General features: G+C 52.8%; 1 protein-coding gene across 12 annotated transcripts in view; it reads right to left on the minus strand.

The window, feature by feature from the left end:
* Window positions 1–13,813, minus strand: part of NCOR2 (nuclear receptor corepressor 2) — a 238,186-nt gene that overhangs the window by 74,752 nt on the left and 149,621 nt on the right. For 6 of the 12 annotated variants that reach the window (XM_032705360.1, XM_032705359.1, XM_032705355.1 and 3 more), the window contains 4 exons: window positions 8,823–9,010; window positions 7,468–7,564; window positions 4,921–5,099; window positions 1,617–1,671 (listed from right to left, as the gene is read on the minus strand). In XM_032705360.1, coding sequence (XP_032561251.1) covers window positions 1,617–1,671; window positions 4,921–5,099; window positions 7,468–7,564; window positions 8,823–9,010 — 519 coding nt within the window. The remainder of the gene's footprint in view (window positions 1–1,616; window positions 1,672–4,920; window positions 5,100–7,467; window positions 7,565–8,822; window positions 9,011–13,813) is intronic. The other 6 variants (XM_032705362.1, XM_032705358.1, XM_032705357.1 and 3 more) reach the window with 3 other exon arrangements.

Raw genomic sequence — 13,813 nt, forward strand, 5'->3', positions numbered from 1 at the left:
GACGTGTTAGGAAAACAAGGAACTGTGGCCAGGACATATCCTGCTCCTGAACAGCACAGAGCGTGCCAGCATGCTGGGAAAAATCCTCTGCTGAACTGGGTGGACACCTGAATACTGGTCTCGGGCTACACCTTCACATATAGGGATCAGTGGCTGCATGAACAGGAATAATCCCACAGACCCATCACACCACAAGTGCTCAGGAGCCGGGGGCAGCTGCGTGCGCCCGGGGGTGCCCGGGGGCTGTGCTCGCCCCATCCCTCTGCAAGGAGTGGAACCATTTGCAAAAACAGATTGCAACTTTTAAAGTGTTAATTGGATCTCCTTCTAAACTAGCTCTGATTATACACACACACGCGAACACAAAAACTTACAGTCATCTGTTCCAAGGGCTAAGATCACTATTTTTTTATAATGCAATTTAAAAATCTATTAATTCATTACATTGAGCCATACTTTGCATCTCTCTCCAACAGGATAATGGATGTGTTCTGTATCATAATTACAGCCTGATTTACAAACGAGTACAAATAAAATTAGAAGACATTTTACAGCTTGGAACACAGACTGGATTGTGAACATCATCCAAGTCCCATCGCTTTCGGCTTTACCAAATGGGAAAGGCTGAAGAGCTCGGAATCTTACAGCAACAGCAGCAGCACGAGGTGGCTGCTGGCCTTTGCTTCCTTGTTACTTTGGACAGGAAGGTCAAGGCCTTATAAATTATTTCCCCAGTCTGAGTCATGCAGAAGCAGAGAATAATTTAAGGTAGAAAGGACCTCTGAAGGCCACCCTCTAAAGGGCAGAGGGGTTCCCCCAGAGTGAGGGAACATTTCATGGATGACACCCTGCATGAGAAGGGCAGAGGATGCAACTAACTACAGGGACCAGAAAAGCAGCAGCGCTCAAATGTTTCCTGCTCAGGGGAGCATCTGGGTGATGGATATCGCTCTCCTTCCAGGCTGTGTCTGTCCAGGATTTGCCCATATGGCCTGTCCCACAGAAGGTACCTAGTCTTGCTTAGAACAGGACCAGAGACTCGCTCTTCGCCATATTTCTTTCTCAAACCTTTCTTCATCAGCCCAATTAACAGTAAAAAAAAATTCCAAGCAGCACAACACAGAGGCCTGGGAAAGGTCCCACGAGCAAACTCTTCCTAAACACCAAGGGGAGATGTATGTGCTTATAGGACACCCACCCGAACTGCTGGATGAAATGGGACTCAGCCCACCCTCATGATCTTCTCCCTGAGCAAAGAGACCCCTTCACTTTGTGCTGGGCAGCCGAGCGCCCACCCCGTGTGACAGCCTGGCTGGTGCAAAATGCCTCCGGGAGATGCTGGAAAGCAGCTCCTCAGGCAGATCACGGGGTGGGCTGAGACACCCACGCGCCAGGCTGGCTGCGTTCACACCTCTCGGCTCCGAGCTCCCAGTCTCTCCGCAGCTGACTCAGTCCCTCGTCCCTGCAGGAAGCCGGGAGGCGTCTGGACCGTGCCCGGGGCTCGGAGCCACCACCGCCCACAGGTGCCCAGCAGCTGCTGGTAGCTCCAGTACCATGAGCCAAGTGATGGAGGAGAGACAGCATGATTCAGGTTAAAGCCAGGCAGGGAGGCTTACCTTCCTGTCCAGAAAGGATGCGATCAGGCCGAAGTTCTTCGGATGCTGCATGAACCTGTGGAGCGAGAGGGAGAGGGTTAGTCTGGGTGCTGGCTCTGACCCCCTCACAGCTGGGCTGCCGTGCCCTGCACGCCCGGAGCAGCGAGGACAGATCCCTGAGGGACTTCGGCGTTTGAGAAAATACTTGTCTGCTGCTCAGCTTCCCAGAAAGACAGGAACTTTAAATTTAGCCCAGTGGAGCTGGGCTGGTTGGGAGCTTCGATGTGCAAATGTTCATCATGGGAAGAGGGGCCAGCAGTGCTTGACAGCTGCTCATCACCCTGCTCAATCCCATGGACACCCAAGCCCACACCAACAGCAGGACAGGCACAGAGGGTAGCAGCACACTTGGCCAAGGTCGCAGGATTCGGCAAGGAAAGGGAGAGGAATTGCCATCACACCCCACATCATGTCCGTGTGTGGCTCTGCCACTGAGCAGGACCCCAAGCCCCGCTGGGCTGTTGGGAGCAGCTGCAAAGGGCAGGAAGGAAACCCCAAACCCCAGGAGGAAGCACAGAGCTGCCATAATGCTGAGTAGCTCAAGAGATCCCCGGTGGCACAGTGGCTCCAAGGAACACTGCCTTGTGCCCAGCAAGTAGAGGAGCTGTCAGCAGGCTCATCTGTGGCTCCAGCAGCCCAAGAGCCAACATTGCCTGCTCAGGGGAAGCTGACCCTGGGCAGAGAGATGGTTCTTCCAACAAATCAGGTCAGCAAGCCCTTGGCACGAGGTGGTCCCGCTGGCAGCACAGTTAACTGGTGCATCACCAAAGCACAGTGAGCCTGGTGAGCAGTGACTTTGTGCCAGGGCTGCAGCACAGCACTGGCCCCAGAGGAGAGGCCACCAGCACAGGCTTTACCCCTGGGAGCCATGTTCAGCTCGTGCACCTCTGCCAGCTCCCAGGAGCTGATGGCTCTGTGCCCTCGGGAAGTGGATCAGAGCCAAAAGGTGGGAGAGCTGTGGTGTGGGTGTAACATGGGCGGGATGTGGCCAGCACCTTGGTGTCTCCAGCCCTGCCAGTGATTCCCCTGGGGCAGCTGGCTGAGCTCTCTCCTACCTTTGCTGCTCTGTCCCAGTGCCAAACTCAGAGTCAAGGCACTAAACTGAACTCGGTGAGGGCCTGACCAACTCTAGCCATGGCAGCAGGATGTGGGTGCTGTCACCCACATGCTGATGCCCTTCTTATGCAGGATCCCATATGTTTTGGGTGGCACTGCAATGAGAACACTGTCACCATAAGTGGTCACCAGAGAAAAAAAGAAACCAGAAATGCTAGGGGAAAAAAAAAAAGGAAAAAAGCAAAGCAGCCAGGCTGCTCAGACAACCTGGGATCAGGGCATGGAGCCCTGTCAGAGGCAATGCAGGTGACAATCCACTTTCTTTCACAGGGCAGGCCATGTCCCCATGATGAGAGATGGATGCTCCATTGTCACAGTGTGCAGCACGGCAGTGCTTCAATGCCTGAGCAGCACCCTGCTCCTTCACCAGCAAGCCACAGCTTCCCTGGAGTAGGCCAGCAATGGACTCTCAACAGAGACCTGAAATTCTGCCCAGAAGCAAATCAAATCAGACTCTTCCTCGTGGTTATGTTCTGACAGCTAAAATAGTTCAGACCTGGCATTTGTCGGCCTTGCAGTGCCTGGCTGTTTACTCCAAGAGCACCCACCAACAGGGCTGAACAAAAGGTTGCTCCAGGTTTTCCTGGTCTCAGGAGGAGGCCAGCTCTGGGTCACAATCATGGATGACACAACTCTGGTTCACCTTAAAAACCCAGGTTAGAAGCTGCAGCACAGCAGGCAGCTCAGCTACCTGCACGCCAGGGTGGGAGAGAGCCAGGGCAGGACTCCCTGCACCCTTCTTACAGCTCCTGAGTACCAATTTCTCAAAATGAGCTTTGTGAGAGCCCTGAAACCCTGCTGTATTTATGCCTCAAGCTCTATATCACCCACAGTGATGACACAGAAACCACCGTGCACAGCAGGATGCACACACTGGGTGTGGATTCTTCCAGCCCCATTAGCCAGGCACGGCCCTGCCATTAAAGACCAAGTAATTAGCCTTTGCGTCATTTGTGGCAAGCCTTGCTGTTTGGAGTGGCACATTTTAAGGCTAATTAGCAATGAGGATTCTCCTCTAGCAAAGGCTTGGAGCTGGTTTGCTTGTTTTGTTCTTTTTCGGTCCATCTTGGCAATCAATTATTTCAGCTGCAAACGGGAGTTGTCACAAGCAGGGACAGGAGGAGGAATCCTGGACACAGAGAAGCTTCCAGCTTGGCTGGCTGTGGGCCTGCTGGTAATCCATGGAGCCATCCCATGACAGTCTGGAGGCCAGACTAAGTGGTGCTGCTGCAAGGAACAAGGTGGCCCTGGCACACCCACATACCTCCATGTCCCTCATGTCCACAGCAGGGAGCCACCAACAGAGCTCATCCTACTGTAAGCTGAACTCCAGCTCTGTTTTTACAGACAAACACAGCACACTGGGGCACAAAGGCTGCTCCAGTCCTCCATGCAAACACACCTGGCATAGGGCTATGAGATACAGGGGAGTCTGGATGTGAGACTGAGCTGGGGACCCCCATCTTGGCTGACAGCACAGTGGTACCCAGGGAAGGGAATAGTCATCACGCAACTGATCTCAGCTGCTGGAGCAAAGCTGTTCCCAAGCACTGCTTGCAAACAGTAGAAAGCACCACAGCCAGAGTCTGCACGTGTCTGATGTGGGAATGCATCCATGGAAACAGCAGCCGGTGGCAAATCCTGCAGACAGCAGGACGGAGCGCTGAGGGACGGGCACCAGCTGGAAGCTGCAGCCTGAGGGGGTCCACATAGGGGGGTTGAACACTGACAGCCACGAGAATTCCCCTGGACACACAGTGCCCAAAGGATAGCATGTAAATACAGAAAGGTAATGTGTATGGAGTGTTTGGTTTCACTGGCGTTATCCTTGAACTGGCTGATACAACAGGGAATGCAAAAGCAGAAAAACTTCCCATTCTCACCCTGTCGCAAGCAGCAGCTTCCCACAGCTCAGCACACGGGCACGAACACCCCAACCACACAGCAAGGCCTGAGGTTTCTGTGCAGGTCCATCACCCTGTGCCCAGGTTCAAGGTAACACAGGGGCTGTAGCTGTGTCCCTGGGGGGCAAGATAAGCCCCTGGGAAATTCATGTCTTAGTGTGCTGGGGCCCCGGCCGAAGCCCTGCACGAATCCTGTCCACGTTTCCTAAAGGCTGCACTGAGAGAGGTGTGTGGGCTGCACTCACTTTTCCCGGAAGGTCTCCTTCTCCTGTTCGCTCCACATGTTCATCACCTGCCGGTCCTTGTAGACCTTCATGGGGTCATCCATGAGGCCGTTCATGTTGATGAATTTAATGCGCTGCTGGTCAGCATCGTAGAGCATGGGCGGGATGACAGCGAGCTGGCGCATCTGCTTCTCCAGGTTCTTTGGGGAAAGCAGAGAGAACAGTTGGTCAGCACCACGGGCCCGCGGGGACTGCAGGGGACAGATGTTCAAGAGGAAAAGGACAGGAGGAGGAGGAACAGGAGAATTCAAAAGCAAGCACTAGACAGCTTTATTGCTAGAGTAATTGTAAATTAAACACTGAAAGAGGCGATCACTGTCAGCCAGGAAACAATTATTCTTTCATTTTGGATTAAAAGGCTTTAAGATTCCGCGTGGAAATGATTTAAGCAAAACAGCTCCTGACCATGATGAGAGACAAGTCAAGCGGTGGCACAGGGAATGCAGACCCTTTCCCAGCCATCAAACCCATGACCACATGGAGGTTCATCCCCCCACCCAAACTGCAAAGGAAGTGGGCCAGCTCTGCAAAGCTGCCTGAATGGGTGGGCAAAGGGAGACGTCATTTCTCCCTTCCACAGGAAACCTAAATTGTTCCAGGATTTTCAAATGTCACTATAACGGGGCTGTCATTCCTTTTTTTTTTCTTCTTACTGCAACACCCTGGGACATAATCTGATGCCTTTACTCCATCCTATGGAACACAAAGTTCATTCAGAGCCCCAGCTGCACACCAGGACAGGACAGACTGGGCACACTGGTTTCCTTAAGTATTTGCAATTAGACAGGCCATTGTGATGTCTCATTTGTACCATCCTCTGCCTGAATGCAGGGACTGTCCCTTCAGCTGAGCTGCTGGTGGTTCCCTGGCACAGGTTCACGCCGCAGGGATGAAGAGATGTTCTGGCCATCCTCTTTCACTTGCACCATCACCCTGAGTCCTCCCTGTCAACTTGAAATGGCATTGCTTAAACAAACTTCCACCCTTGACCCAGGAAGGCCAGGTCTCCAGTACTGTTTGTTTTAATTTACAGGCAGATGCATGTTCCTGGGAGAAATGTCCGATCCTTCCAACAAGCTGCCGACCCCTGCCTGCCCAGTGCTGCTCTGCTTCCCCGCTGAGCCTGATCAGACCCCACCTCCTCTTCCTGAAGTGCAGCTCAATACACAGACATGGACATTTCAACACATTTGATCACCTTCCTCATCCTCACTAGGACACCTCCTGTTTAGCAACCGGCTGCTCCAGATGCCTGGGGGTGTCACCTCATGGTGGGAGGTCAGAGACAGCTCGCAGCCAGAGCATTGATCCAGACAACCACAGGCTGTCCACGGCAACAGGAGAAGCCTCTGTGCAGAGCAGAGAGGCAGCTGGCAGGAGCACTGCCTGCAGCTGAGGGCACAGGGCCTCTCCCCTTGCCTGGCAGGGTCTTGGGGTGCTGAGCACTGCCAATACACCCCATCAGCCAGCAGCCAGACCACTCTCCTCTCCAGTAACGTGCAGAAAACTGGCCCTGCTGCCAGCAATGCTCCCCAGTTCTCACCTCCCTGCTCCTTCCAACCCTGTGAAAGAGCTGGAACCTCCTAAGGTCTCCTCTGAGACAAGTGAAGCTGTGATTTGGGGCTCAGCAGGTGGCTATCGGGGTGGAGTTCAGCAGCACACTGCAGTAGGTTGGAGGTGATGAGCTAACGTTCCCCTTGGCCACGAACCTCTGCAGAGCTGTGAAATTTCCCTCTGCTTCCAAGATCCATGTCCTCCAGGTTGTCGCCTTAACTGGCTAAGAGCAAACTGCCTGGGATCCCGGACAGGGATCGAGCCATCGTGTGCAGGCAGCAAACATCCCAGCTATGGCTGCTCTCCCCTCCCAAACATGATCTATTCACTGCAGCTCGCCTCTGTGCCAAGAGAGTGGAACCCTTGTGAAACCAGATCCAAACGAAGCCGAGGTCACGGGGATGTTTCAAGATGAATGGAGCACTCCCAGAAGATGTGGGCCAACTGGCTCACGTACAAACCATTCATTCCATAGGATTCCCCTGTGTCAAGCCACACAGCCCATTCAAAACAAAATGAAACAGAAAAACCCCTCCACCCGGCAGTCTGGGCGCCGGCTCCCTTCCCTTCCCACCTCCGCTTCCAGTATAAACCACAGCCAGGAGGTGTTTGTGGGGTGCTACCCAGGACAAGCAGCACACTGGGATTTCCCTGCGACAGCCGAATGCCAATAAACTCGACCCATTGGCCACCAGCTCCATGTTTTGCTCCTGCAGAACATTGCACAGCTCTATTACATCTCTCACGTGGTTGGAAAGATGCTGCTGGATATTAAATGAACACCTAACTTTGGATCCTGTCCAGAAAGTCTGTTAGGCATCATGGCAACCTCCCCAACCTCGGTGTGGCCTAGATTTGGCATTGAATTTCATCATGGGACCTGGCAGTACTCTCTAGGTTTCCTTGGAGAAGACACAGGGGTGAAGAGGACAAGAAAAGATAACCCGGTCTCACCTCTTGTTCTGAGAGCCCGTCGATGATTTCTGACACCTCGTGCTCGCTGCGTGCAGCTGACATGGAGAGCCCGCCACTGCCCCTCTGTCCTACCCTGCTGGGAAAGGGCAGTGACACACTCAGGCACTGATGCTCCATTTCACAAGCAGCAAACCACATTCAAGACAACTTTGACCTCCATAATAGCCATATCCCAACACTCCAACCAGGCCACCCCATCCCACGCTGCGGGAATGGTGCCCGCGTTTAGGGCTCACAGTCGAGAGACTCAAACCACCTTCCTTACCTGTGCCAGCTTCCTGGATTGCTAGAACATAAGCACATTTCACACCCAACCACACTCTCCCCTGTATTTTCTCCTGTTCATCCCACCACAGCAATGGCAAAAAGGTGTCAGTGTTAGTACTGAGCCATTAGCACTGTGCCACCACATCTGGTTTGAAAATGCTCCAAGAAATTTTAAATCAAACCCATCCATTGACATCTTCCCCCCACTTCCATTATCAGCCACACATCCCAAGGAATTACAACTTTTCTTATTAAGCAGGTAAAAAATTAAAACATTTCTCAGTACCATTTCTCCCTTTCTGTTTAAGATAAAATAAAGTCATCAATTAGGAAGTTTGGACCCATCCAGTTGTTAGTGGGTCACAAGGATGGGATGCTGGCAGTCAGTTTGGATTCTGCACACATCAGGTGTCCCTGGGCAAGATCCCAGGGCTGAAATGTGAAGGACAGGGAGTTTTCAGTAAAAAGGGTGGAGATCATGAAATCGTGTCTCCTCCTGGCAAGAAACAATGTGACCTCAATTGCACTTCCAATGAGGAGAGGAAAACAGACAGGGGCTGGGAGAGACAGGGGACATCCCTTTCAGTGACATTTTGCTCCCTTCATATCATTTGCAGCCATTCCAATAGCCTCTGCAGATGTTTCTTCTCCCTGCCCATTCTCCCATCAAAGCATGTGCATGTATTAAATCATCAACATGACCAAATGCATCTGCAAGTCTCATACAACTGAATTTGGACCCATCAGCAAGGCAGGAGCTAGCGCTGTCCTGGCCATGTGGCCAGCACAAGGGAGCTGCCCCTGGCTCCAACATGGCCAGCTGGGAGATCAGCAGCAGAGGTGAGACAGGTAGTCACATTCCTAACATTTGTCCTTCTTTTGGCTCTGTGCTGAGCCACCCTGGGGAAAAAGCAGCAAGTCTGCTCATCTGCTGGCTTCTGCCTTTGACTAGAGAGGGAGAAAAGGGACCGACAACCATCCCAGCCCACTCCTCCCGCAAGCAAATCCCACACCCATTCCCAAAGAAAAAAGAAAGGCTGTCTGATACCAGCTCAGCCCCTTCCTACCGCTTCTCCTCTAACCTCTGCATGCGCTCTTGCAGTTCCCGCTGCTTCCGGATCTCCGGGAATTGCTTCTCATAGTATTCCCGCACTTTGCTCTCTTTGGCACGGCGCCGGGGGTTATTTTCGATGCGCTCCACTTTTTTTTCCCAGGCCTCCATCAGCTGGTCATAGCGCTGGCAAAACTTCTGTTCCTGAAAGGGCAGAGGTAGAGAGGGATCTCAGAGAAGTGCCTGGGAAGGGCAGCTCCTCCAGGCCTGGCCCTCGATGGCTGCTCAGGCTGAGAATGAGTCATGTTGCTTCAAGAGATACAGTTTATTAGGGCATGGACGTGCTCCAGGGTATGGGACCAACCCAAGGGTGAATTCTCAAAACAGGCCATCAGTTACCCTCAGGCTCTTCCCTTCCAGACCCAACATCTTTAGTGGAACCATGATTCTCATCCAGCATGACTTTGCCCACCCTCCACACCTTCTGCCTGAGCATCCTCCGGAGCATTAGGTGCTTGATTCAACAACCGAAGCCCCTGCGCTGGGGAGGGACCCCTGCTCCGTGAACCAGGAGAGAGCACAGTGCCTGCCTGAGTCCACTGAGCCAAAAGGGACTGAAACCTGGCCTTGGGAGGAGGCACAGGGGGCAGGAGAGCAGGTCCCCACTATGTGAACAGGGTGTGAAGGGCAGTAATTTTGGAGCTGCCAGCAAACCATGCTGGGCAGAGGCTTGCCATGGTGCCCACAGCTGGGCACTCCTTCCCACAGACACACACACCAGCTCCAGTGCTCATGGCTCTGTGCTGGCAATGCTGATGGGACTGGGGCCATGGGGCAGCTCCATGCATGGCCCTGGTTCCCCAAAATCAAGAGCCAGGCACCCAGCCCCTGTCCAAGGCCATACATTGTGGTAGCCTGGCCACAGTGTGATGCCCCGCAGCTCCCACACCACCCTAGAAACCAAAAGTATTTTTCCAGCTGATGCTCTTCCTTTTTGGCCCAGGAACAGGACGAGCACATCCCCACTGACAGCAAACCCAGGCTCCAACAAAACGTGGCACTGCAAAGGGTTTCCACATCATATCCCCCTCGGTGACATCCTCATGGCACATCCACCCAGCCACCCACCAGGTCCAGCACTGCATTTCTGCCAAGTATTGTGGGACCGGCCTGGTAACTTTGAAATACAATTTGCAACACAAATGAGCCTCCTCCCACCCTCCACCCCCCCCCCCCCAATCACTCCTCCCTCTTCCGGACACACTCCCGCTGGAGGAGAACGCCCACGGACAGGTGAGGTCCATACTGGGGAGACGCCTGTCTGGTCCCCGACAGCTGCTGCACTGGCAGCAGTGATGGTGCCCAGCCTCGTGTGAGAGCAGCTGGGTGACCAGAGGGGATTTAAGGTTTCGAGGCAGACAAATGCCTTCCAAGCCTCAAATCAGGAAGTGAAAGTAGATGTCGCTGTAACGGCAAACCTCGGGCTGCTCCTAACCCTGACACTGCTTTCCAGAATGGGCAGCTCGGCACTGCACTCACCGCAGCAGAGACCAGGGCAGTCCGGATTTCAAAGAAATAAACTCATCTCTTGCCACCACTGCCCCACAGCCGGAAGGAAGTCTGAGGCTGCAAGATTTCCCTGCTGCACTCTACTCTCGCCCCGCTTGCTCTCGGCCACCAAGAAAAACTGAGAGAGGTAAAAAACACCCCCAAACCGATGGAAACACCTGATTCCAGGTCAGGAGGGAGCTGGGTTACCCCCAAGCTAGGTCAGTTGTACTGTGGACACCAAGCACCAGCAGCTCCACAGCCCGTCGCTGGTGTCAAGCACCCACAGCAACTGGTAGCCAGCGTCATGCTGATCATGGCATGTGGGTTTGGTCCAGCTATCCTGGACCTGGCACTAATTCAAGCACAGCAGCATGTCTTTGATCTTTGTGGCCTTTTGGAGGTACTTCAACAATAATGTGAGGCAGACAAAGCACCTCCAGCCCCGGAGCTGAGCCAGATTAACACTTTCCCCTGAAAATAAATCAATTTCCTTTTGCATGCCTGGAGCCAGAGACTGTCCTGCCCTGCATGGATGCACAGGAGATGCTTGGGTTTCATCAGGAGCTAAAGGAAACAGTCAAAAGATGAAAGCGAGGAATGAGAACAAAAATTAAAATGCCCTAAAAGCCAACATGGGGAATCTCGTGCTGCGGGTGAGGAGCTACAGGTAACACCAACAGCCCGCGGCAGCTCGGAGAAATCACAGCTGCTGCGTTTTCACCCCTCCCAAAGCGATGCCATCAGCCCCCTGAAAATGAGAGCTCCCACCCTGCCAGCAAATCTGCTACATCCTCCTGCTTTCAGAGCATCGCATTTGGGAAGAGGCTAAAAATACCCTGCAAAGTTTATGAAGCCTCAGCACCGGGAGGCAGCCGGTGCCTGGTGCTGTGTGCCAGCCTGCGGCACGGCCGGGGGAGAGCCCAGCACGAGGGCTTGGTCTGCTGAGAAGCCCTGAGGCTTTGAAGGGTTTGTCATTCCCAGTGGGAATGAGCCAGTGCTGGGTCCCGCAGAGCCACCTGGCACGGCCCTGGCTGCTTCACAGCCGGTGGGGTGGCTCTTCTTCCTCCTTTTCCTCCACTCCTTGGAACAACTCGACAAAAGCTTTATCCAGAGTTCCTGTTTTAAGGAACTGGCATTTGCAGATGGAAAAAGCAGCATCCACGTCACACTGCTGTATCCCCAGCAGCTCACACCTTGGCAGCAGGGCAGCAGTACCAAAGTTCCCCCCTCAAAGCTTAGCCTTCCTGAGCACGGCTTTGCAATGGACCATTGATGCCCCTTCCCATCACAGAGCTGAGAGATCCTTCCTGCCACACGAACTTCAAACCCCTCTGCAGCAGGGCTGGGATGCTGCATCCCCATCCAGCGCTTTTTGCTCCGGCTGGGACAAGCACTCCCTGCAATCACTTGCATCCTTCAAAAGCGAAGATTTCAGGCACCTTACAGCACTGTGAACTCCCCAGATCTTCACAGTTCCATCACCAGGAGAAGCTCCCGGTCAGAACAGAAGCATTTATTCCTTCTCAAAGCATCCTCTGAGCAGCCCTAAGCAAGCAAGTCCATTCCTGAGCAACCATCTGTGCTGGCTTTTAGCATCGGTGCTTCCTCTGCTCCCCTTCCCGGCTGGACTCGCCAGCCCATCAGCCTCTCAATCACACCAGTAAGTGATAGTGAGCCAAATCGGACCTGACATGCGTATCTAAAAATGGATGGATAGTAACGCCGCCGTAGCAGCTGAAGGCAGTTTGTGGGCTGTGCCAAGCCCGAGCCCTCCCGCAGCCCACGCTCTCGCAGCTCCAGGGAACGGAGCAGCTCTTTGGAGGGGAGGAGAAGAGTGAAGGTGACAGGAGGAACCAGTCCAATTCCTATGCAAGCCCCACGGTTTTGTTCCCTTGGCTGATGGAGATGTGCCTCTCACACCCAGAACAGCTCCCTTCACCGTTCCCTCTCTGCGGCATCACCTCGATGGCAATTAAAAGTCTTCCGCTGTGTTGACCTCAGTGGAGGTAGGAGGAAACCCTGCAGATCCCCTGGGATGGGGCTGTGAGGGCTGGACCCTGCAGGGACCGAGCTCTGACCCTGCTCCAGCCGGCCCCAGGCAGCGACAATACCCCAGAAAGTAAAAGAGCCAGAAAGAAATGCTGGCACGTAGATGGGCTTTGCTAAAAATAGGGTCTGCTACAAAATAGGCAGAAAAATAGCTAAGCATACCCATTTTGCAAACAGAATCAGCAAATGTATTCACTTTGCAAATTCAGCAACCGTATGTTGCCTATTTTGTAGAATAGGCAAAATGCTTCCCTAAACTGAAAAATCCCCTTTCAAGGACACTGAATAAAACCGGCTGGCAGAAATTCACCTATTTTGCATGACAGGCGACTTTACTGTGAGTCGTATTTTAGGAACTGTGCTCTTGCAGCCTAATTAAGCCTTTTCCCCCAGCTTCTTGATATGCACCCAGAGCAACTCACTCTAGGTTTAGCACAGTAACTGGCCATTTCCACCAGAAAGTAGCTCCCAGGCGCTTCCCTCCTGATTCCAGTAAAACCGCACGATGCTTTGCAATCCCTGTTTTGAGGAAGGGAATACTGATCCAGGAGAGGTGCCCTGAGTAGTACCCAACTGCCACACCACATCCTGCTGAAGGTATAAGCCCTGTAACCCCTCGCTAGAGACCTGGAAGAAGTTTTATCATGGAAAAGTCTAAATGAACATGTATTTGGACACAAACGGGAGACACAATCATTCCTATGGAGTGCAGTATCTGTGGCTTTTGGAAGACTGCTACAAAATGAGGAAAAAGTAAAGCATGGGAAAGAAAAAGAACACGCCTTTATTCACCATAAATAAGAAAATAATGCGATTACTGGCTCAGAAATGCCTGTCTTGAAAGCTACTTTTAAAGCCAGAGCTTTCAAACCACTTTCCAGGCTTGTTATTTTGAATTTTTCCAACAACTCCTCCCAGCTGGAGTACTTCTATCCAAAACCACCCCAAAGGCATTGAGAAAACCTGCACCATTGGCAATACAGAACACTAGCACCAGCACCTGAGCCTATCCTAGAACAGAAACACCAAGTCAGGAGACGGCATTTCCATCTTCCACGTGAAATGTGAAGCCCTGCACCACGAGCTAAATCACCCATCACCAAAAACCACCACAAAATTCACCTTCCTGGTGGGGGCAGTTGGCTGTTCTGGTATTTACCCTTCTGTGCTGATTCTGCTTCCCAACTCCTGCCAGCAACGACCACAACTGTCAGCACCAAAACCATATAAATTCTGTGAAATCCACTTGAACCTTCTCCCCTGTTTACTGGGGACGTGCAACAAATGCCTTTGAAGCCCCATAATCACTCCCACCTTGCCCCTTACCTAACCAAGACCCATTTCCTTAAAGGACACCGAAACTCTTTCACGAGCAAAGCTACCTAGAAACAAACTGGCGCAGAGCTT

The sequence above is a fragment of the Chiroxiphia lanceolata genome, chromosome 18 (genome assembly GCF_009829145.1).
Source record: "Chiroxiphia lanceolata isolate bChiLan1 chromosome 18, bChiLan1.pri, whole genome shotgun sequence".
NCBI classification, from domain to species: domain Eukaryota; kingdom Metazoa; phylum Chordata; class Aves; order Passeriformes; family Pipridae; genus Chiroxiphia; species Chiroxiphia lanceolata.